Raw genomic sequence first — 25,675 nt, forward strand, 5'->3', positions numbered from 1 at the left:
GACTATGACAGGTAGACACCACTCCATCAATCATCATTTATCTAACGCTGACACACTCACACACACACATTCAAGTGCATACACACCAGATTTTCCCCTCTGAGGAGTAAACCTTTGATCAAAGTCTGAATAAAAAAGGTGCCCTACGTGCTTATCATATAAAGTGTTCCATAAATCGCAAAGCTTTTATCCACTATTTTTCCTTCCTTCTGCCCCTTTACTCCATCTTTTTTTTCTCCAATGAATCTCATGTCTCTCTCACGCTCCAGTGATAAAATGTTCCCAGCGTTTGGCTTCGGAGCTCTGATACCCCCTGACTTCAAGGTAGGACATCTGGGATGCTTGCGGTAGCAGAGGGAGCAGTGGCTAGTTCAGATTTAGATTTCAGATCACAGTTTGCTTTTGATCAACATGAAAGGAGAATGCATCCGTCAACCTGCAAATTGGACTGAACATGTTGTGCTGAGAGTTTGGTTCGCTAGTAGCCGTAAAAAAGGTGCTGTGTTCTTTCTGCTCCACATGAAGGTTTCACACGATTTCGCTGTGAACTTTGATGAGGACAATCCTGAATGTGCTGGTGAGTGGCCGCACACGCACATACACACACACACACACACACACACACACACACACACACACACAGAAAACGTTCACGCACACAGACACACACACACACACACACATTCATACATCACAGAACGGAAACAGCCCTACAGTCTCCTCTCATCTCTCCCTCACTGTCAGTCCCATATTTCTCCCCCTATCTCTCCCCACCCTCATGTTTCTTCCTCTCACACGTACAAATACGCTCAGACATGCACACACACACACACACGCGCACACATGCAGCCGAGAGATTTGTCGCTATGCTGCAGGAAGTATTTCAGGCTCTGAGATACAGAGAAAAACAACACTAATCTGTATGTGTGAAATGGGCTTCTGCGCTCTTCTCCCCACATAGCTGCATTCCCGCCGCGACTGCGTGTGTGCCTGTCTCGTCTCATGTTTGTACGGACAATAAGGGAAAGCTTTTAGAAAAATGTCCAGTCACCTTGGAGTGCAACCACATGCGCAGAATATGATTTGTTTTAGCAGATACGTTTGCAAGCACAAGAACTTTGACTCAGCGAGGTCAGCGTAGTGTTATATACAGACAAGACAGGAGGAGAAAATAAAACAAGCAGAGAGTGAACCTCTGTGTGTGTGTACGTGTGTGTGTGTTGCAGGGATTCAAGGCGTGGTGGAGGCCTACCAGAATTGCCTCCCTAAGATCCAGCTGTACGGGCCCACCAACATCGCCCCAATCATCCAGAAAGTGGCCTCATCTGCCTCCGAGGAGATGCACACCAAAGAGGCCATGGTGAGGGAGAGAATGAACAAAAATAACAAAGGAAAGTGAGTGTTGGTGTTTGTGCCGACCCACAGGGAGACAAAGGGAAGAGATGTCGCATTGAAAAGACAAAAAGTGAGAGATCAGAGGTGGTAAAAGTTGGGACTAAGAGAAGCAAAAAGAGATGAATTGAAAAGACTGTGGAAGTGATTGATATTAATTTAATTCCAGTCATAAGTTTTAGAGCACAAATTCCTCCCTGCCTTACAGTAATACCTCCCGCTCCTCTCAGACTCTGTAGTGGATTAGAGTGAGTTTTATTCAAATGAGTCCCTGACAAGAAGAAGCCACTTTAAAACATAAGATTCAGCGAACATCTATTTGTCTGCCCTCCTGTCTCCAAACACCAGGAATACTTCATCCTGCTGATCCTGACAGACGGTGTGATCACCGACATGGCCGACACGCGGGAGGCCATCGTGCACGCCTCCCACCTGCCCATGTCGGTCATCATCGTCGGCGTGGGCAACGCCGACTTCACGGACATGCAGATACTGGACGGGGACGACGGGATCCTGCGTTCACCCAAGGGCGAGCCCGTCCTCCGCGACATCGTCCAGTTCGTCCCCTTCAAGGACTTCAAACACGTGGGTGGTAGTTGGGGGGAGCAGCGTGGGGGGGAGGGTGGAGGGTGGAAGTCTTGGATCTCAGGGAAAATCATAGAGCTTTGATGAATGTATTTCAGGCAGAAAATGTGACAGGGTCTCCGGGGAAGTCAGGAAACCAGACAAATTAGTGAGAATATAGCAGAGTGGGCTTAGAACATCTTTTTGCACTAGATTCCACCTTTCAGCTATTTCTGTACTTTATGTGGCTATTTCCTCACAGTCAGCATAACTACAGTGGATACCAGGCTGTTTACCTTTAAACTTTAAAGCTTTCTCATGCTGAAGAACAGCATTAAACGGCATAGGAAATGTTAGACATATCCACCGAAGATGTATCTGGTCATGAAACGTTTTTCTCTCATTAGGACCGCAATGTAAAAACAGTAAAAGACAAGCCAATACATAGGAGAACATATTCCTTTAAATATTTCAGTGCTTGTGCCAGTACAATTCCTGAGGTTCTGCACTGATATCAAAACTGTATTTTTGTATTAACGGTGGAAAAAAAAAAATACCCATGAGTCAAATCTGGGCCTCCAGCAAACAAATTTGGCCCAATGACAAAAACAGTTTTCCAGCCTCTTCAAAACTTTTAACACAATGTTTTTCCAAATCTACAAATCTGATGCAGATAGCAGTGAAAGAAGAGACATAAATCCCAATAGATACAGCCTAGTAATACTAATCATTGCCACGACATTAAGATACGAGAGCTGCCGCGTCTCAAACTGCAGCAAGGTGAACAGGGCCGTGTGATGGAATTAGGCTCTTATAAATAAATGAATAGCACAAATATAAAATGGAAAAATGCAATCCACTTCTTTGAAAGTGAGACTATGTAGCTGTTGAAAAAAAACAAACATAAACCTCCTCCTTTAATATGAAGAGAGAAAATGTATTCTTCTTTAATCCGCTACTTTCAGTGACTATTTACAGTCTGATACGACCATTACCTTATATTATACAAGTTAATGTTATCAAACTTATGAGAGCTATATCTGTGGTCATCTGATATTATAATATTTTTTTATTTCATTAGTTTAAACTTTTTATTATTTTATACTTGCCAGAAGTTACACTGTACTGTAGCACTTTATGTTATCCAGTAATCGCTGCACCCTAGGCGATCTGTTTAGCAGTTCAAACAGTTGTAATCAATTAACTAATTAATATATCACATATATGAGTCATTTAATGCTAAATGGATATTACCATAAGATGCTGCAGCTCTGCTCGGCCTCGGGGGATGACCAGCAACGATCCTCTTGGGCAGGGACTCTGTATGTCTCTAATACGTGTGTTTGTACATGAGTCTATATACAGTATGTGTTGGGTAGGTGCTAAGATGTGCCATGTGGGCTGGGGGGGGGTAACAAATGTGAGTGTGTGGGCGTAATGTGTTTGGTGTGCTCGTCAAAACACATCAGCAATCTACACACTGAGCATGTGTGTGTGTCTCTGGTGGCGTTTGCCGTGCCCGGCTCTGACAGGGTCCGTTGGGCTGGCTCTGTTACGGTGAGTTTGGGCAGATGACAGGTTGAGAAATCATCCCAGCTACACCGGGCAGAGATAGTGGGGAAGACCTCAGCAAAATGTAGGAAGGAGAGGAAACATATAGCGTACCCAGAAGTACATAGATCAAGAGACGGACAGAGATACGAAGTGAAGAATAAATCTTGGAGGGGTAGAGGAGGAGGAAGTAAAGAGACAGCCCCAGCGGTGGCGGCGGTGTTGGAGGGAGGTCAACAGGAGAGCTGAGCTAAAGACAAAAGGGAGCGAGGGAGTGTGTGACAGAGGTGGAGAGGTGATTTTCTGCTCCGTCGTTTCTTTTCAGAAGGGATTAGCAGGACGGAGCTGCTGTGTGACAGGCAGAGTGGGGGATAACAGGTAGATAGGAGCGGAGGAGAGAAAGTTGGAGGGAGGGTGGAAATGAGAGGAGGGGGAGGAAGTGCAGGAGGGAGGAGGGGGCCTGGGTGGGTGCACTTTGATGATGCATTGTCTCGGGGAATTATGTGAGACGGAGTATGACAGACTTGCAGACTTTAAGGATTTCGGACATGTGTGTGTGTGGTAGCATATGTGTGTGCAGACGAGTGGCTGTGCTGCATAATTATGTAGCTATGTCTTCGTGTTTGCATTGGCTATTCAGTGAATTGCATAGAGAGAAGTCATATCAGTGATGATATGATGTTTATAAGTATTCTGAAGTTTAGAAATTAAATCAGCTAAATATTTTATTCTTTCAAAAGGCTTGAGATGTGATGACAAATGTCGACTATTTCTTTAAAATTTACAGTGAAAACATAAACTGGTCAAATAAAGCAAATCAAATTTTCCCAATCTTCAACTCTTCAACAAATGCCATCCCATAACACAAAAACTCATTTTCGATTTGATTAAAATGTGAGCACAAACACATGATAATAAACCTGCTGACAAAATAATTATGACAATAATTTGACTTTCAGTAGGAAAAAATTGCAATGACCTCAATTTTAAAACATCATAACAAATGGCTCTGTTGAAAATGTCTGATTATGATGTCTTGATTAACAGTTTTTTGTTCTTGAAGATGTAAAAAATAACAAACTGTTCTCTGTGATATGAATATATATTTCTTATTTTGAAAGGGTTACTTGAGTTTTAAGTTATCACAGACAACAAAATTGGAGTTGCAAATAATATAACCAGACGCAGAGATTTACATAACCTGACGAAGGTCCAAGGGACCGAAACGTTGTGCTTTCATTAAAACTTCAATGCAAGTTAAGACAGTGTGCAGGAGCTTCCTTTGATCGAGTTGCAAATAATAAAATCAAATCCATAAAGCAAAAAGGAACAAACCCAGCTACACATTTTAGATTAAATTATAGGGCGTAAACTGTACAAATGTACTATGTATTATGATTGTTTTTGCTGAATGTAGAGAATGCGCCTCCACGCTTTGTTTTCTGTGACATTTTGTTGCGCAGTGCACGTAACTAGAAAGCAGGCGCTGATACTAAAGGACAAAAAGGTGAAAGCAGGGATGTTTTGAGGTTGTCAAATGAGCTTGTCTGATCACATCAGTCTCACATGGTCCAGACCTGCGACAGCATCAGGCTCAACAGTAAATCCTGGCGTCCAAGGATCATGCATGGTCGGTGATGTGTGTGTGTCTGTTTGTGACCTCTCTCCACCACCTTCTCTGTTTGTGTCTGTATCTCCAGGCCTCCCCAGCTGCCCTGGCTAAGAGTGTTTTGGCAGAAGTCCCCAACCAGGTGGTGGATTACTACAACGCTAAAGGCATCAAACCCAAGTGTATGTCGGACTATGAGTCCACAAGAACCTTCAGTCCCTGACAATGGACTAAATGTGCACAAAATACACATGTATATATATCATATATACATTTATGTACTGTATAATACATATACATATACACATGCAAAAGCACAAGCACACATGCACACACAAACATATACGCACAACTGTACTACATACTACATACAGTAGTCTAGCTCAGAGAATTAGCTCGTTCTGGTGAAACAATTTGAACTACTTCATTGATGACTATTGCATGCTCAGGCCACAGCGGCATCACCTGGGAAATTATTACTATCTACTGTATATCTGAAAGATGTTTATAGAAATAAGAGCAGTCTTCTGAACCAGCATGCAGGCTCAAACCATATAGCCCACCCAAAGAAATGACACTCCTACCTTATTTAGATAACTAGCAAGTACATAGACCAAAAGATATGTTAGTATAAAAGCCAAAACATGTGATTGCATAGCCCGAAATGCCTAGAATTAGCATTGCAAATGTTATTTATGGGAATTGTAGCGTCCCTGTTAGTGTACTGCATAAATGCATGTATAATTCAGCTCCTGCTAATATCCAATCTCCAGTATCCGCTTGCTAGTTATGAAATAAAGTATCTCTGTCATTTGAGTGACATTCAAGGTTGCCTTGGGTGTTTTGGGTTCTTTTCTACAGATTTGTTTGAGATTTTGCTAAATGGAAATGAAAAACTGAATAATTGTAATAATTTCTTAATAACCTTCTTACATTTTAAAGAGTTTTGGAAGGGTAGACAAGCGTGTGTGGTAGACACTCATCTGTGAGCTGAAAACATTTTTTTCTGTATTCTGCATGTTGATTATAATAAAGACACTTTGGTTTTCTCACTCGGTTGTAATCTGTTGCTTGGGTGTGGGTGTCTGGATATTTGTATGAATCATGTTCATATGTTCACACTGACTCAATCAAAAAACGGAGATTGTGGTGGGGATGGGGTATCAACTTCCCTCTTGGGGATAGAAAGAAAAACATTTAGATTTCAAATCAACACTTGGTTTTTGCTAAAGGTTGGGGTTATTTTTTGAGGTTAGAGGTGTAGTAATTTTGATCAATGTAAGGTTAATTTTCCAAAGAATCAATCAGTGCAGAACAACATAATTTTCTCCTTGGGGATAAAAACAACCTCATGTGTATTTGTACAGGGGTGCAGCATGGAGCCATGATCTGTGGAATATGATGGAGTGAGCAGGTGGCAGTCATAGATTGTATCTAGAAATTGTCGCAGCTTGTTAGTTGATTTATTGTTTGCCACCCCAGTGAGCTTCTGTTTCTCAGTTTGCCACTGAATATGCAATCTATTTGTATGTCCAGACCTCCACTGTCTGACGCTAGACATCACACATCTCTGTGTTTCTCCCATTGACAGCCCTAACCCTGTCATGTTGAATAAACTTTGCATCGCACAAACTACAAACCCTCACATGCACTCCCTCTGCACACACAAATAACACTGTTGGACGGAAATGGACTCATCAACACCTCTCTCAAGTCATCTCCCACTAGACATTGAAATGCAAGAATAGATTATCTCACTAATTTCCATATTGTTAATTAGGCCAAAACAAAGTTGGGATGTCCTACTGCACTTTACATGTGCCTCAGTCTCTGACAGGCAGATCAGTATTCAGCTCATGAGCCCCCTGATGTCTTCTTCCCAATCAGACACCCACATCAGAAGAGTTGCACAGAGACTGAGAGGATCAGATTTACAACTGTGAAAAACCACGTCAAATCATAAGAAAAATAAGAAGAAATCAGGATAAGAAAAAAATCCTCTCTCTTCTATTCTTGTAACAATAGGCCTAGTACTGCTGCTGATAATAATGATAAAAAGCAACTTCTTTTACATTACAATCACCAATCTCCCTTTTGTACTTTATTTATTTATATTTGTATATTGTGCTCAGATAGGTATAAATGCGCACACATGGAAAAATTAAAATAAAAAAAATCCTTGACAAAAAGACAAATGGTATCTGTTGAAGAGGATCATGTCACATGATTGCACCTCATATGACTGGACCTAACTGCTGTTAACTTTCCAAGGTCATGATTGACCTTCAAAACTCAAATTGTATCATGTTTTGTGTGAAGTTTTCTATTTGTGTTAAGTGTGAAAGCCGTCATTGAAATTTTCATGAACATAAAACTGATTTTTAATGCTTTGCAAACATTACCATTGACGAGGTATGCTGGAAAATCGTTATCCGTGCGGAACACAGATGCGGAACCTTAGACGCGAGCCCCAGTGACGCGGAGCTGTTTTGGTCACGTACCGGAAGTAGCCAGGGTGACATTTAGAACAGGACGAAAACGAAGGCATGGGTGTGCAGATGTTGTGAGACCCCCCAGTCTCGTTTATTTGTATATTTTATATTTATTTTGTGAGTGTGTGGACTAAAGAGCGCAATGGCGGCGTGGAGCTGTCGGTTTCTTCTTCAGCGCGGAACTCGACTGGTTTCTCCCCGAGCAGCGGCTGAAAGGTGGCTAATGCTAATGCTAACCGGCTAGTTGTGCTAATGTACCTGAAGTGAGCTCCAGCATGCAGCCTGGCTAGGGTTAGATAAACAGTTTGACATTTCGACTCTGTACTGTCTTTGCTTTCTTACCAGAGTCTGCTATTTGCTTTAATACTAACTAATAATACAAGTAGTATGATAACATCCTAACGTCCTATCATTAGCTGAAATGGGTGAACAACATATGTCACCATTTAAGTAGGTTAACAAAAATATCTCACATTTTACTTGCATGTAAAACTAATATATCTCACAATTTAATTAACAGGTTTACTTTAGATCTGTTGACTTCATTTGAAAAGCTTGTGTAGTGAATACATTGAGATGTTTTTTAAATCCTAATGATGAAAGAACAGACAGCTACTGAAGAGGACAAGGCTGATGAACCACCTCATTGTCCCAGACAGTGTTAGAAGAACAGATGAGCAATGTGTTGAAATCCGTCCTCAAGCCGACGTGGGCAGTGTCTGATATAACAAAAGGCCACCAGGGTTCATCCAGTCTTGTGTATCTTTTATATTTCTCTCTTTTAGTCGACATTAACAAGTGACATTCATGTACCTCATTGTTACTCATCAGAGAGGGAGATTACTTATGTGTTCAGCTTCCTGAACTAAAATGAAAGCTACATTTTAGAAGTGTTCTTGTATGAAAAACATAAATTAGTGCAGAAATTATTGTTTTCTGAAATGTTATCAGAAACAGTAGTGATCAATTCATCATTCTTTAGCTCTTAACTTTGGAGTTATTTTTCAATAATGGAAATAGATTATGTTTTAGTTTGGAGCTGTGTCAAATTAAAAAGATGGCAATTCAATTCAGTTCAACCTTTGGCTTTATTCAGCAGTTAATTATGGAAAATAACCTTCAATTAACAAAGCAAACAAATCATTTTTCAGAGCCCTAAAATAATTAAGTGTATGATTGGTAGCATTCAGTTATGGATTGGATGCAGTCGTGAGTTTGTCTGGATATAAGTGATGGTCTTGTGTGTAAGAAGCTGCACCTTATTCCCTGACTTTGTTTTTCTCTTGCAGTCCTGTCCAGTTGGTGGCTTGTATTAGAACGCTGAAAACCACAACGTGGTTTGATGAGCACCTCACAGAAGATAACCAGGAATACATGAAGAAGAGCACCGCAGAGGAATACAGAGCACAGACATCTGACAAGCTCAACCCACTCAAAGACGAGCCCTGGCAACGGCATGAATGGACAGAGGGTTAGTGCGATGCATAGTGGCAGCTGTGTATATTATGAGTCTTCTTCTTGATCTTGAGTTGTGCTTTTATCGTCTGTTCACCCGTTGCTCTTCTCCCAGGGAGCCGGAGAGTCGGGTTAGTGGCTGTGAAGCTGGGGATGGCTCCTATCTGGACGAAGACAGGGGAGAGGCACGTAGTCACCATGTTACAGGTAGCGAACACACACACACACACACACACACCCTATCAAGCTTTCTATTATACTTTAGCCTTGCGTTAAAACAGCTGCAGGCTTACTTCAGGAACGATAAGGTGCGTTAACGTTTGTCATGTATAATGAAATGACTAGCAGGTCAAAAAAAAAAGCAGTCAAATAAATGAGATTGCTCTCTGGAGTATGGAGGAAGAATAGCAAATAGTAAACACCTTTAAATCTCACCTGCGGGTCTGATTGGATCGTGCGTTTGAAATGCCTCAGTGTTCCTCAGCAATCTGCTACTAACTTACAGCAGGTGTTATTTGATGTCAGGTTTATTCAGATCACGTTTTTATCTTATCATCTTATCTCTCGTCGAAGTAATTTAAAAGCAAACTCCGGCTGTGTGTGCTCACGCTTTATTGATAATGGCATTATTGATATTGTGTGGGCAGCATAACAAACTCCTGTTTAAGTATCAGCAAAATGTCACTCTTAACATTCAGTTTCTTTTTTTTATTTCCTAATCCCAGATTCACGGCCATTCAGAAAGTTTTGTACCCATCGGCTGATTTACTTTTGTCCCATTTAGTCACTCTTCTCTTTGTAGCTGATACAGCAATGGTCTGTGCTAGATGAAAGGAGGAACATCTGGATTAACTCTCTCAGAATAAATGCACTCCCACCACTTTGAAACTTGTTTTATCTGAAGTGAATCGAAAAAGTTTGTCACGACACAGTGAATAAGAACAGAGTTTGTAAATAGTATGTGTTGCAAAGTGCCCTGTCATCTGTTTTACACTCACAGGTTCCATTTACTTGGATCTGGTGGATGGTGATCAATGAAATACTGAACTCGCTCTGTGTTTCTGGTTGTTCATCTAAACCTGAAATCTTTTTGTTTTCCAGGTGCAGGACTGCCATGTAATAAAGTTCCTGTCCAAAGAAGAACATGATGGACACACAGCTGCTCTCATTGTAGGAGGGAAAAACGCATCACCATTCCACGTAAGAAACAGTTTTCTTTCTTCACAGCTGTGAACCTGGAGGTGTTGATATTTAATATTATATCAGAGATGAACAGTGACAGGTGTTTCTGCACATTAAGTTTTCATTTGATAGTTTTTCAGTTTTCTTCAGAGAATCTATAGTTGATGATTTGATCATAAAAATATTTCAAATGGCAGAGCGGAAAAAAACGTGTCAATTTAAAATGCGTCATTTTGTAGAGATGAACCTGCAGAGACATCCTACTTGAGTCTGCAGCTCTCCTTGGCTTGATAGGGCTTTATAAAGAGAGTTTCAGTCAGTTTCATCACCTGAGCTGTCCCGCCCACACCGTTACACTTTTCACTTTCTCACTGCTGCTATGAAGTCATTTATAACAGCAGTGGGCCATTATTTTGGGGGAAAAGTTCAGAAAACCCACTTTATACTACCAATTAGAGCTGCAAACTTGTTGGTGACAGAAGTTGATAGAAACTAAACAGAAGCAAAAAAAGTTGAATTTGAGAAGCCCGAAATGTTACATGGACTATGTTTTTGAAAGATAATCATAGAAAATTGAAATACCATTGCTTTCGTGTACCATCAAAGTAAGAAACAACATTATGATGCTAATCACCTCCATTCATAAAATATTAATCCAACCATTGGACTCCTGTACTGAATGTGGCAATGGTGCATTTTGTTGTTATTAAATTTACCTTTAAGCGATTTAGTCTTATTTTAAGCAGAGAAATCTTTGAGATGAGGTGAAAAAATAAACAGCTTGAGAAATTGAAAGAACATGGCTTGAGTGTAAAAAAAAACGTAACTCTAAGTTTGTACTGAATCGTAACATTTGGGAGTATAATTCTTTTTCACACTAGTCTCAGACTCTTAGTATTAGTTAGACTTTATGAAGGTACAGCTGAAGTGACGACTTCAGCAACATTTAACTGTGACCCCTTAACACTGATAGTTGCTCAAATGACACTTTAATATCCGACGGAGTTTGTATGAATCTGTCTGTCACCTCAGGCGGTGTCATGGTGTCATCAATGCACGACTGTGGTTGGAGGGTCGAAGAGGGAGGATGGCAGGTGATGTGTCACGTTATCACATCAAAATGCCTCAGGCACGAATGATGTGTCTGTGCGTAGCTGAACATACTGTACCCCAAACACGTTTGCTCATCTGAATTCTAGCTACAGTTTGTAATCGTGCATAAAAAACAAAAATCAGCTCAGCGTTACCGAGGTAATACAACGACATAATGACATTTGTCTTCTCCCTGTAGCATTGTGTTCATATCAAACCTCCCAGTGCAATGACCTTTAATGAATACAGATCCACAGTCAGGAATTCGTGCTCAGCCACAAACCACTGGTGGCTTGATTTCATCTTAGGTGTCGGAAGGAATCACATTAGGTGTCTAATAGTCTCATTCTTGCTTCAGACGTTTATCAGAACCAGGACTGAGGACTGAGGTGTCGGTCTGTCAGCATGCAGGCTCCACAGCTCACTTTGAATCTGCGTTACCTCCCCTAAAAAAGTGTAGACAGTTTTAAAGAAGTTGTTCTCAGGGAAGGCGTCTCTTTAGTATGTATGAGGGAGGATTTCTTCTTCAAATGTTAATGTCCATCTTTTTAAGATAAGAAAACAAAAGAACAAGGATGAATAAATCAAAGCGTAATTCATTCATCGAGTCCTGATAGATGCCTGATGGATCGGCGTCGGGGTTTCGCTTGTCGAATGTGAAGTTGTTTTGAACCCCTCTCGCGCAGACACATCACTCCTCAGTCTGAGGCCGAGTTTGTCGGAGAGTCAGAGGCTCTGGCAGACTGATATGGAGTCAGCAGAAGGGGAGGGAGAGACTTTAGAGTGACTGGAGGGGCTGAGATGAGAGCGAACCGAGTGAAAGCAAATGTTAGAGGCACTCACGCTGCCAAGTGCACGCGCTTATGCCCGCGAGTGTGTGTGTGTCTGGCTCGTGTACAGTCATAACAGGCCCACGGTTAGTCTTGAAATGCCAAAGTCCAGCTGCTGTTCAGTGCTCCTACTTCTTTTACCACTTAATTTCCTTCCTTTCAGCTTCACATTTTTCTCTCTTTCCATTCCACAGAGGCCTGAAAATGAAGTAGAGATGTTCAGGAATGCCGGAGTGCCCCCCAAACAGAAACTCGCCACCTTTAAAGTCTCAGAGAACGCCCTCATCAAGCCAGGTGCGTTACCTCGCTTTCCATGTCAGTATAATATCTTATGTTCACCTTTTTGTAAACATTTTCCAATTTGATCTTGTCTGTTGTGTGTTCAGGCACTCCTCTGTATGCAGCACATTTCCGTCCGGGCCAGTTTGTGGACGTCACGGCCAAATCGTAAGTTGTGTTCTGCCAGCTAACCGCTCCTCACTGGCGTTCTCTCTCCTTGGCTTCTTTTCCTCCGTCGTGTCCTCTTTAAGCCAGAGCATCGTGTTTTGAAGATAAATCTGTCTCTGACTTAATTAGACCATACAAACCTCTCCCTTTTTACATGATTGTCCTCTAAAGCAACAAGTCAAACGTGTGAACGTGCTTGTGTTTGTGTGTAGCATCGGTAAAGGATTTCAAGGAGTAATGAAGAGATGGGGGTTCAAGGGTCAGCCAGCCAGCCACGGTCAGACCAAAACTCACCGCAGACCAGGAGCTTCTGGGCCTGGAGGGGTGAGACACACACACACACACACACACACACACACACACATACTGTGCAAAATGCCTACCAATGCCAGACGCGAACAGTTGGCTTACGATAATCCAGTAATATGAGCATGTTTGCTGTTCTACGTCTGCATCCAGGATCCAGCCAAAGTTTTCAAAGGGAAGAAGATGCCCGGCAGAATGGGGAACACCTACGTCACAGCATACGGACTGAAGGTACACACACTCGCAAGGACACGCAAACTCAACTTGTTATTCAACTTGTTTGTCCTTGACGGCAATTTGAGCTGAATTTTCTTTCATCCGCCTCCTATCCATTTCACTCTCTCTTCAGATATGGAGGGTCAATACCAAGTATAATGTGCTGTATGTTAACGGCTCCGTGCCCGGCCACAGGAACTGCTTACTGAAGGTAAAACATAATCATACACACATGCACACTTTGAACTTGAAGTCGAAGGTCAGCCCCAGCATGCTTAGTGTTCTGACAGAGACAGGTGACCTTGCACCTGCAAAACGGTGTCACACCTACAAGAAAGTGTGATCCATCTTCATACTGACACTGTGCTGGATCAGCAGTGTGTGCGTGCGCACGTGCGTGTGCATCTGTTTGTGTTTGTGTGTACGTGTTTTTTTTGTTCTCCACCAGGGAATAGGAATGTGCCCTTAATGATGTTAGTAATATCCACAGCATCCATCTCCATACTCAGCATGTTGTGCTCGCCCTGTGTGTCTGCGCGGACACACACGCAGCCTATTATTTGTTTTGCAGACAAGCGATAATGAATACAAATGTGCATTGCATTTCACCCAGCTCAGCTGTCCCACACACACACACACACACACACACACACACACACACACACGTAGTCCTACATTCACTTCAAATTATATTACCCTGAAGGAAACACATGCAGGTTCGTTGTTTGTTTTTGTTATTCTGTGCTGCCACGGTGTCCCTGAATGAGGAATTGCTTTTTTTATTGATTAAAATTAAAACCGGGGCTGCACTTAATAACAATTTTCATTATCAAGTCACACGTTGATTGATTTTATAGTAAATTGATTAATCATTAAGCCTAGTGGTTGTTGGACCGGAGGTCAGGGCTTCCGGTGGTGTGTTGAGCCACTGCAGGGGGGTGAATATTATTAATGTGTGAGCACTAAACAAACATTCATCATCTTAGATAATTTTTGAAAAATAAATGTCATGTAAATTTATTTAACTGCTTAACAATTATTAATGACTGATTAAAAGTTATAATTCCTTAAGATTCCAATCAGTCCTGATTGATTTAGAGCAGTAAAAGGAGAAGAACCACGGGAGATCACCTGGCATATCTGTTTACAGTGCAGCCAAACAAACTGCGTCATTTTAATGAAGAAGTCTGTAATAATCACAATCCATGATTCCATGCTGCACACAGCACGAGCGGGTTCGCACTTAACAGCAGGACATTGTAGGGGTTGGACATAACTAGTTCATATGGCACATTGTTGTTGATCAGCTCTGCACAGCTTGTGACCGTCGGTCTCGAAAAGTTACACAGTGGCTGATGAATCATTTTCTACCTCTGAAAGCATTATAGAAAAAGTTTGTGAACTGCTGATTTGATCCAACAAAGACATATACGTATATAGGAGCAGATACCGTTTCCAGTGGCCAAGGTGACATTTCCAAAGTGCTTGTCCTGTTGTTGATGTTGTTATTTTTCTATTTCAGAATGAAATACAACAGAGGAAAACAAAAAAAATCTCACATCTGAGAAGCTGGAAATGCCTTTTTCTCAGTTTGCTCAATAACATATCAAAGGTTAATTGTTTTAACACTAATTAAAATCAAGCATCCTCACATCTATTAACCTGACTGTGTGTATGTGTGTCCCAGGTCAGAGATACTGTGCTGCCAACCAGGAGCTCCACGCTGCTCAGCCCTCCCTTCCCCACCTACTTTACAGAAGAGGAAGTTGACCTTGACGAAGACCTGTACGATGACAACTTGTTCATTCACACAGAACCATCATTAACACTGACCTGACTCACACCAACACACACTGACACACATCTCACATTCATACCTAAACCTGCAAGCTGTATCCGGATCCTGTAATAAAGAGTAATTCCTTTGAATGCGCTGAGCCTCTCTTGTTTTCTGTTTGTGTATGAGTGAGTGTGTGTGTGATAACAACAGCACAGAGCCTGTCTGTTTGATCCAAACAGTTATTACGGTCCCTTTCCCCCCGAAACCATGGTAACTGTAGGAGTGATGATGTCACTTGAGGATCCCCGAGCAGAGGAAGGGGGGAAAAAAGCAAAGAGAATGAAACAAAACGAGAGAGAGAAGTAGATATGGTGGAGAAATGTGCAATATCTGTGCAGGATGCAGGATAGGAGAGGGAGGCGGGGGTGTGTGTGTGTGTGTGTGTGTGTGTGTGTTTGTGGGGGGTGTAGTGGACACAATGAGTTGCAGAAAGCAGTGTGAAAGAGTGAGGGGAATGCAGACTGGAGGGAAAGGGTATGGAGGTAGGGGTGGAGGAATGAATGGGGACTGAAGACATGGGAGCAAATACAAAGCAGGAGGGCTGAGCTGGTGAAGGTGTCTAAAGAGGGGAGCGAGGGAGAGGCAGGGATGGAGGCTGACAAAGGTTGACATTTGTGCATAAGAGGATAAATGAGGACATTAATGTTGCAGCAGGAAGTGCTGGGCGCTCAAGTCTGTGTGTGTGCTTGTTTGTGTTCAGCAGTATTTAAATGAGAAAACACGAGCCAGGGGGGCTGACAGACTCCCCACCGACCCCCCTTCCCCGAATTTTTTTTTTTTTTCTTTTTTTGCAGGGAGGTAATAAATAAATGAGGAACATGTCCTCCAAAGTGTTCAACTCTTGTTTAGTGCATGTACATCCTCAGAGGCCTGCATGTGAATCAGTCCCCTGCCTTTGTTGCTCCCTGCTCTGTATCTGCCATGTAATTGTCAGAAGCAAAAACAAAGCTTCTGTTTGAAATACTGACACGCGGCAGTGATGCCTCTCTGCAACAACTGAAGATACATACACACACACACACACGCACAGCATCAATGCTTTTTTTTCCCCTAATTGAAGCAACACACAACAGCGGGCAGACTCAGGAATGCGTTAACATACAGTCGTCGGCTGTCATTTAGATATGAAGATGTACGGTGATGATGCAGTTTGTGGCAACCAACGTCCTGCTCCATATAACATGCCACAGCTTGTAGGTCCATAAGGCAGCAGCAGGTTCTTTGAAATGGTAATGATATCGTTTGAAAGTCCTGCTCTGTGGAGCCTGCACATCATCAGGCTCTTGTGGGGGTGGACGAGAGGGGAAGCGGGGAGGAGAGGGAGGGTGAAAAAGTAGGGGTGGATGAGGGGTGGGGAGGGTGAGGGGGGGGGTCTCTGCCTGTTAAAGCAGCAGAGCAGTAAGAACAGACGATGAACCCCAGCCTGGTTTCTACTGCTGACTTTCATAAGACAGTGTACTGCTAACTTGTGTGTGTGTGTGTGTGTGTTTGCATGTGACAGTCCAGTAGCTTCACTCACTTTTTAACACATCTAATGATCCAATGACCTGATTCAAGAACAGGGGGGGAAAAAAAGGACAATCAACCCTGAAAATGTTCTTAGATTGAGATACAGCATCAATAAACGGATAATCAATAACATCTCGCTCTGAACCACTGGTTTAACACAGCAAAGTGCTTTCAAACACTGATCTCAGGCTCAGAAGATCAAATATCAACCTGGTGCAGGAGTCCTAACATTATGAGGCCATCAGCATTTATCACCTGATTACCATCCGTGTCTGTATAAAGATGGTGAGATATTTCAGTCTGGATCAAACACCAGGGATACACCGATCCACTTTTTTTTCTCAATTCTAATACAATACCAATCCTGATTCCACATGTTGTTGTTTTTACAATGCAATACAAAAAAAAATATTATTCACACTGCAGACCTTGTAGAAATACATCCCCTGAATATTTAGACCTGTGCTCTGAAATAAGTCCGACCCAACCTGAGCTACAGCTAACTAAAACATTGCTTCTGATCACGTGTTTGGTCTATAGAAAATGTTTTAAGTTCAGAAAATGTCAAGTTCCCTGACCTTTTCACACCCAAAACTCAAAGCTAACACTGAAGATGTTGGCAGCAGAGAACTTTAGTTTCTAAAAAGCAGACGTGGTGTTCAGCCTTGGGAGCAAGAAAGGGTAACACTTTATTTTAAGGGGTCCTTGTTCCTGTGTATCTACCTAATTAATTACAGTGTAATTACCTATGTAACCGTATGTAATAACATGTACTTACATTGTAAATACATAGTGTATTTTGGTGTACTTACAGGTCCTTGTTACACTTGTAATAAGAAATGCCAAAGTGGCCTCTCTCTTTGCACAAGCATTTCTTATTACAAGTGTAACAAGAACCTGTAAGTACACAAAAATACACTATGTATTTACAATGTAAGTACATGTTATTACATACGGTTACATAGGTAATTACTATGTAATTAATTAGGTAGATACACAGGAACAAGGACCCCTTAAAATAAAGTGTTACCCAAGAAAGTTTGTTGAGAGGCCGTGTGCCCTCAGGATGGAGTCACGTCACCGCTCAGTGGAAAACACCCCAGTCTGCAAATCGTGGTATCTAAGTGCTGCCACCCACCCGTGTTCCTGACTGTCAAACCGCCTCAATATCTGATCCCTAAATGCATTCACGCTCACTAATTAAAGAGCTCGCCAAGATTTGGCTGAATCCAAAATGTTTTTTTTTAGGGGTGGGGAATTCACTCAGAGAGTGAGTGAAGGTCGAGACTGCGGTCGTGACCCCGATCTGACATGATGGATCTGCTGCTCTACTTCTGCTGGCTCAACACATGAGAGATCTGATATCCATTAGTAAAGAGGACACACACGCACACACACACACACACACACACACACACAAAGTAGGCTACACAGACTCTCTCCTATTGCTATGCACACACACACCTACTTTGCCCATCTCTCTCTTTATTGCCTCCTTAGCGAGCAAAAGACTGGGCAGCACTTATGTTGCCGCCTCCTGCCAGGTTTGTAGACAAACAGTTGGACTTGCCCGCACACATACAGTATAAATGTGTGTGTTTGTGTGTGTTCTTGCAATATGAATTATTGAGTGTGTTATTTGAGGGACAGCTGGCTGTTGAACACATTAACTCCCCCAGTCAGTGCAGCCAGTTATGAGTCAGGAGCGCGTCGCTAAACAGGAGCGAAGAGGGAGCTGAGAGAATGTTAATGCAATTTCACGCTGACAGGAAATGATATTATAAAGTGTTTAAATAAGCCCTCCAGTCAGTTAACGGAAAATAAAATGAATCAATCTTCCCACCACAAACAGAACATTAAGTCATTGTTATTGGGCTGAACACAATCATAGTCTGCAAATAGATGTATCTGAGTTATGTTTGAAGTCTATAATAGAGTCACTTGTGAATTGACTGTTCTCAGCTCCCATGCTGCATCATGTGTTTGTGTTGTATATTATTTTCTTTCTGTCATGTGAGGAAAGAAGAAGCTACATCTGTGACTCATATTCTTTAAGTTATGCACATGCATTTGTTTGAGTTTTCACCGCTTAATGGAGAAGAAATGACCCTATAAAGTGCAGATATTTGTGTTTGCGTTGTTTATCATAATTTAATCCAGTAATGGGCCATTTATGGGCGTTAAGTGGGGGGGGGAAGAGAGAAGAACCCCCCGCTGGTTGTTTCATATTCACCACAATCACCACACATCCCTCTAAGCCTCTTTCTGCACAGGTGGACCTGCTGTGCCGAGCCCCCTCCCAATTGTGCACACTCCTGTGTCGCATCAATGCATGTGTGTGTCTGTGTGCGTCTGTGTGTGTGTGTGTGTGTGTGTGTGTGTGATGCCTCCCACCCCTGTTGGTAAATTTGGGTTCCTTCCTTCCAGCGCCACAGGGTGAGGGCAGGGTGCAGCCTTTAGGTCCCCACCTTCCTCTCCACAGGTGTTCCCACGCTGCCCTCGGATATGTTTTGTGTGTGTGTGTGTGTGTGTGTGTGTGCATGTGTGTCTACTTTAGGAGGTTTTATGAAAGCCCACCACGGATCTGAGACATCTCCATGGTAACAAGGGCCACTGGAGGGACATGGGAGTTGAGTAGGCATTAGAAGAAGTAAGGGACACTTTGGGAATGGGAGCATGTTCATAGTTGTGTTTAGATGTGCACTCAGCTCGCACCTCTGAGCAAAAGTGGCTCGTTACACCATTAGCCGCTGCGAATGTCTGCAATCATCCTTTAACTTGCAACACCGTTGGCATGTACCGTAAAAGCACACATTATTTTTGTGAGGCTTAAATGAGCCGTGTTGTGACTGTGAGGTAAATGTCAGCGGTTTTTCAGCCGGAAACCTTCGCCACAAGAATGTGACCGCGGGATACTGAGTAAATCAATATGGAAGCCGAGGGAGAGAGGCCGAAGGAGGGGGGTAAAAAGAGAGGGGATGTTACCGCGGGTGGAAAACCGAATGACAGCAGCAAAGGAGAGACAAGCAAGACAGAATGAGGAGGAGAAGGAGGTCGAGCAGTGAGTTAACGTTCCCTCCTGTCTGACCTTTGACACCCCACGGGCAGGTTCATCTATGTGTATGTGGGTGCGTTAAAGGCTGAGGCTGCAGCAGTCACTATTTCTGTCAGTGTCAACAAATCAAACTTACTGTCTCAGTATTTCCTGACATCCTGTCTTTCCTGTCTCTGGCTTTTATCCCCAAACCCATTGGTTCTTCTTACTGAAAACTAATCTCTTTAAAAACACATCACAAATACACTGTGCGCTTTAAAATGTCTTTGTTATCTCTAAACGAGCTGGGCTCTGTAGCAAACGCCCGGAGTGTATTTTGCATTAACTGGAGACATATTTGAGGACCAAGACACATCAGGATTAGATTAAGACAATATTTGCCTCAGCCTTTTTGTGGGATTTGTTTACTGTAAAATTGTAGAATAAGTCCACTTTTTTTCCTTGAATGTGTGAGCTCATCTAAATCTTATGCAACATCCATATAACATAGCGGTGTCTGGGTATGAAAGAGTTTCATTAGCAGACATTTAGAGACATGTGCTACTCAGACTTGTTTTGCAACTCTAGTGCAATAATTTGCTCAAACATAAAAAAAAAGGCTTAAATCACTTCAATCAAAACTGCCAAAAGTGCCAGGAGACCTTTATAAGTATAAACCAGAGAATACAGCCTTCGTTCTTTCTCTTTTCGTCTTCAGGTGAAGTGAACCTTTACATTCTCTTGCACACACCCACGCGTGCACACAAAGTGAAGACGTTTCTCACTCCTGCGTAGAAAGTAATTTTGCCTGACTCACAGAGAGGAGCGGACACAAAAGCATGAACACAAAGAGAGAAGGAGAAAGTAATATTTCAATAAAAGCATAATTTCACTACTTGAAAATCATGTACACAACAATAGAGAGTCAAAGTATCTGCTGAGCGTGAACAATAGGTATGTTTATATCCTGTGGATTACTGTTGTCTGTATTTTAGACTGACAGATGAAATATATTTTTAAACTCATTATCTGTTCTTTCACAGTGAAGGCAGAGAGACAAATGTGGAATCAAAGCTTTTTCAGAAATGCTAAACAAATTGGGTTTTGTGTGGAGAATGCAGTCGATTCACTGCATTATGTGGGTATTCCACTAATTATAAAAAGCCTTCATCTGCTATGAGAGGCATCTCAGGAGACCTGTCCGTGTGTGTGTGTGTGTGTGTGTGTGTGTGTGTGTGTGTGTGTGTGTATGACTGTGAGTGTGTTTGTGTGTAGGTGGGTGCATTACAGACAGAGGGAGGGGCTCAGTGAAAGAGAGAGAATTACATCTGTTTTGGGTCAGCAAAAATACTTTATAGCCTTACTTAAAGAGGCAGTAATGAACCTGCCACAAGGCAATACACTCAAGTGGTACACACACACACACACACAATCTACACATGCAGTATGCAGACATATCATCTCATCAACTCAGCAGATCACATAGTATCCCCAGACACACACACACACTCACAGAAACACACACGCTCACGCACACACCTGCGCACTATCCCAGCGTTCACCTCGTCCCCCCGCTGAGCTTTAAATATGCCCGAGATCATCAGAGATCATCAAGATATCTACATGATAACATTATCAATTATCCTAGCATCATGTTGATTCAGCACACATTCCCCCGCTCGACTCACACTGAATGCTAATGAAGATGCAGATCAGTGTTTCAAAGTGTCGGCCCATCTTATCTCTTATCTACAGTAGCAGAGCGAGAGCTGGAGCGTGGGGCAATGCTGCCGCTCAGTGGTTTACACAGGGGCTGCACACACACATACACACGCGCACACACACACACACACACACATACATACACACACATAGACAGTCTGGCTGGAGAAGAGGTTGTGCAAGGTGACATCTCAGAGGAATCAAGTATTTGAGAACTGTGATATTTCCCTCACCAACAAGGTTTTGCACCTGCTTACAGACTACTGGTCAAACTGAAAGTGGTTTTGCTCAAACATCTTTTTGACTCATTCAGTTTTTTTCCTCTATCTTTGTGTTTGTGGATGATCTCGCCCGCATTCTCAATATTTTACCAGTCGTCTCTGCGAGGCACACACAAGGCCGAGCCTGTTAGGTTTTGTTTTAAAAGCTGAGTTTGCTCAGGCAGACTGTATAGCTATACCGCTGGCTGTAATCTGTCACAACAGACTTCCTTATAGGGCTAAACTCTGCCCCGCTCCACTCCTGACCGACCGCCTCCGCTCTAATCAAGTCACGCTGAGAGATCATCTCTAGCTGGGCCTGGAAATTTACACCCTGCCAAGATAATAGTGACAACGTTTACAGTCTGTCAGTGTTTCTGGATCAGTCCTGACTTTTGTCTGAGGTCTGTGAGATAGAAGTGGTCTCAGAGTAAACAATCATTCCCTATACTGGCAGCAGCAGTGGGGTAACTTCTATCCATATGTCCAACTGCAGTATCATGTTATCAGTTCTATATTCTTGTCATTTCATCTGGCTAATCTGTATAGTTTTTGACTTGAAAGTCTTTCAGTGAAGAAATCAATAACAAAGAAATGGCTGAAGAGGGAGGCACCTATAGATGAATGGACTGATATTGTGTACAGCATCTTTGTAATGGAAAGAATTACTTTTACTTTAAGAACACAAAAAGAGGTATTTATTGATAATTGTCAAAAATGGATTACATATGTCTCTACCATAACACCGGATTTCAGGTAATCTCAGACTGGACTATCAGAATACTTTGATGTATTTACTTTTCTCTTTTGTCTTTTTTTTTCTCTCTCACTTTCTCGACTGGAGGTGTTTACCAGTCCCCTTATACGCTTTTACTTTCCCCTTGATATTTTTGTTCTCGTCTATACAGTAGGTCTTCATGTTGATTGTTTGACTGTTTGTTCGTTTACATGTAAAATCAAAAACCAATGAAAAGTAAATGACAAAAAAAAAAAAAGTCTTTCAGTGTTCTTACTTTGTCTACTTGTTTCTGTAAATCATCTCATGTAATGTTCTGTAGGTAACATGGATGTAACTTAACCCCTTAGCTAACCCCCTAAAAAAACAATAATTTTGTTCAATTTTGAAATAAAATGTGAGAATTCATGTAAATGTCCTCTCACTTGCCAGCATAGGAGCTCAGAAGAGAAAAACATAATTACATTTCAGAGACTCTATTTTGGTTTCAGGGTCACTCCAAATGCCGGGACACCTCTCACTGCTACATCAGCCAAAAAAAGAGAAAAAAAGAAAAGAAAAACCTGACAAGTGAGGACGCACTGAGGACACACAGTGAGCACCTTGCAGGTGAAGCGGGACAGGAGTGCTCTTCACAAGCATCGAGTGTCACTGAGAGATACAGACACTCCACTTTAAAACCTGTCAATTACTCTTTTCATGTCAAGACGGCCTATTTCTGATGAATGAGAGCCACGGGAAGGATAACTTCACCTTCACCCGATCCATCTAGAACGAGAAGCTTCTTTTCATCCAGGTAAAAGAATAAAAAGTCAAAGAATAGAAAAGCTGCCTAATTTTAATTCCCCAGAGACAACAGAGCTGCTGCTAGAGATGAGCAGATCAAGTTCTGAACACCAAAGAGAATAGAAGCAGTAGCCCCACATGATGAATAATGAAGCAATGATGTGGAAAAAAGTGCAGCGTGTAAAAGACGTTCAAAGAGAATAACAACTCACACTTAAATAACACTTAAATCTGTATGAGTCAGTGTGTTTTCTCTGCTATGTTTTCAAGGGAAATCAAATGACACATTGTTTCTGCTTCATCATATGTATCTGCAGTCTGAATCACATGTTGACCTTCGAGGAGAAATCAAAAAATGAAAGGGAGAAGTTTATATTTCATCTATTTGCTTTCATGTCATGGTTCAGAAGAGAGCCATGTAAAAGCGTTACTGCTCTTCTGAAGGTATTTCCATGATCTTCAAATTCTCTTTCAAATATCTGGATGAAAAAACCATTATGTTTCTTACATTTTTAACTAGGATTCTCAAGTTGTGCCCTATTTTTCTGATTAAAATCAAGCCAGTACCTGCAAATGACATAGCTTTGCATTACTGATATAATATGAACCAAATTTTGGAAATGTTATTATAAAGTTATAAATGTAAGTATAAAAGTAAGTATATTGACAGTAGTATTATTTCATAATTACATACCAATTGTTCTTGTGTTGCACAAAAACCAGAATAGGCTAATACACAAGATGCACAAACTGAAGAGACCGGGCTGAATACAAAATAATAGTTTACAGGAATACTGTAATTGAATTTTACTGAGAACCTATTATACTGTACAGTATATCCACTTATACTATAGAGTATATATACTCTATAACTACTGTACATTAACTCACTCCAGAGTTGTTAAACTCGCGCCACCAGAGGGACCACACTGGATCTGTAGACTGCAATGCACACATACCTCATACTGCTGATGTCCATCCGAGCATGGGCCGATGCAATTTTAATAGCTTGTAAGTTCTTCAGATGGTGGGGGTCTACGGTACGAAGTAAATCATAGTGATTCATTTGAATAATAGAATAAGAAAAAAAAAGGGGGGGGGGGTTAAACAAATGCAGAAATTGCTGTCATACCTGTGATAATTACCAAGGTCTATCTGCCCACGTAGCTGAACAGTCAATGACCACAAGGAACTTTACTTCATGGAGGATAAAGAACATGATGACCACAGGAATCGATCCCTGGCTCAGCATAGAGACCGTGGTCAATAAGTAAAGTACTCAGATCTTCACCTCAGCAAAACAGGATATTTGGCCAGAGCTCTTATATCCTTTGTGCATGAGGACATCAACTGCCCGGACATTGAGGTACAGTTAGTAGGTTTTTCATACTACTGTCAAAATACTAAAGGCCCAAAAAAGAACCTGATACATTAACATAACATTAACATTAATGTACTACAGGCTAGTCAAGTAGATGGATGGATTTTGTTTTTGACAACAAAGATTCAATAGAGTTAGCCTAACTTACAGGGTCCTCCAGTGAGGTAAAGTCAGATTGTTTTATAAATAATTGTATAAGAATTCTATTATACATTTTGATTTCATAAAACAAATTTGGCAGCTGTTTGTATAGAACTGGCTTAAAATCTGTACTATTAGAAACTTCAGTTAAAATATTGTAAAAACACTTTTGAGAGTCAATCAACCGTTACAATTATAGACCTCCTCAAGATTTACATGTTTGTGATTACCTGTCAACAGTTGAGATGCCTGGGAAGTCGGCCATCTTGCCTGTAGCCGGGTAGGCTGCTCCTGATTTTGTCTGCACCTTGGGAAAATTAACTGCTAATGCCAGATTTTAGGCTGAACAGCTAATTAACTTGTCAGTTACTGAAAAATACCTCACAACAGATAATGTCATTACAGACAATATGGTTCCCTCTCTCTTCAGTAGCTGCTATAGCTTAATTCTGTTAATTTACTTTTTGTCTGTTTCCTCACTGATGCTTGATTAAACGTGGCCAATAACACATACAGCCTAACGTTTTCCTGATGACAAAAATTATAAAATGACATTGTGTTACTGACTGCACAATGAGTTACAATCTTTTGTTCAAAGTGGCTACTGGCAATATTGCTAACTGATGGGTTATTCAGTCAGTTCACTGACTTATCTCTTTTTGTGTTCTTGTTGTAATGTTTTAGAATATCTGTTAATCTTATGTGGCATAAGGCTAATTATGGCTAGGGTTAGTGTTAGAAACAAAAATATATTATCCAGTTCCATATATCCAGTAATGGATATATTTAAAACGTGTGAATTACTTCTTTAACTCATCATTTGTATACAACAATTTAATAAATTAACACCTAACAACCTAACATGCAACTAAGCACAACGACACAGGTTTTTCCATGTTGCACTGGTTGATTTGTCCACAAGGGGGCAGCAGAAGCTCTCATATTTCTTTAACATATCAGTCGGGTACACTAAGCAAAAAAAAAATCCTCATCCTTTCCTCCTGTTGCCTCGCTCTCGTCTCTTTTGATCATTGTTCGCTTTGTTCCTCTTGGCTCACTCTATCTTTAGAGCACAACACTGCACATGCTGTTGTTCATCTATTTATTGAGGATTAGAAACATGAAAAACA

At 41.6% G+C, this 25,675-nt stretch overlaps 2 protein-coding genes across 2 annotated transcripts in view; both read left to right on the plus strand.

Annotated features, from left to right (window-relative positions):
* cpne4b (copine IVb) overlaps window positions 1–6,168 on the plus strand; it is a 20,395-nt gene extending 14,227 nt beyond the window's left edge. Inside the window, exons 11-16 of the mRNA XM_085791853.1 lie at window positions 1–11; window positions 270–324; window positions 526–577; window positions 1,227–1,360; window positions 1,741–1,977; window positions 5,208–6,168. The exon at window positions 1–11 is cut by the window's left edge and continues 123 nt beyond it. Coding sequence (XP_085647979.1) covers window positions 1–11; window positions 270–324; window positions 526–577; window positions 1,227–1,360; window positions 1,741–1,977; window positions 5,208–5,339 — 621 coding nt within the window. The 3' untranslated portion in view covers window positions 5,340–6,168. The remainder of the gene's footprint in view (window positions 12–269; window positions 325–525; window positions 578–1,226; window positions 1,361–1,740; window positions 1,978–5,207) is intronic.
* A 1,450-nt stretch (window positions 6,169–7,618) lies between these two features.
* On the plus strand, window positions 7,619–15,065 carry mrpl3 (mitochondrial ribosomal protein L3). The gene is made up of 10 exons (XM_085791856.1): window positions 7,619–7,824; window positions 8,898–9,079; window positions 9,179–9,270; window positions 10,165–10,263; window positions 12,362–12,461; window positions 12,554–12,614; window positions 12,827–12,938; window positions 13,074–13,151; window positions 13,270–13,347; window positions 14,824–15,065. The coding sequence occupies exons 1-10, from the start codon at window positions 7,751–7,753 to the stop codon at window positions 14,971–14,973; spliced, it is 1,026 nt and encodes a 341-aa protein (XP_085647982.1). The 5' UTR covers window positions 7,619–7,750; the 3' UTR covers window positions 14,974–15,065.
* Window positions 15,066–25,675: the final 10,610 nt, after the last annotated feature.

Source organism: Trachurus japonicus, chromosome 11, assembly GCF_045865225.1.
Source record: "Trachurus japonicus isolate A0001 chromosome 11, Traja_1.0".
NCBI classification, from domain to species: Eukaryota; Metazoa; Chordata; class Actinopteri; order Carangiformes; family Carangidae; genus Trachurus; species Trachurus japonicus.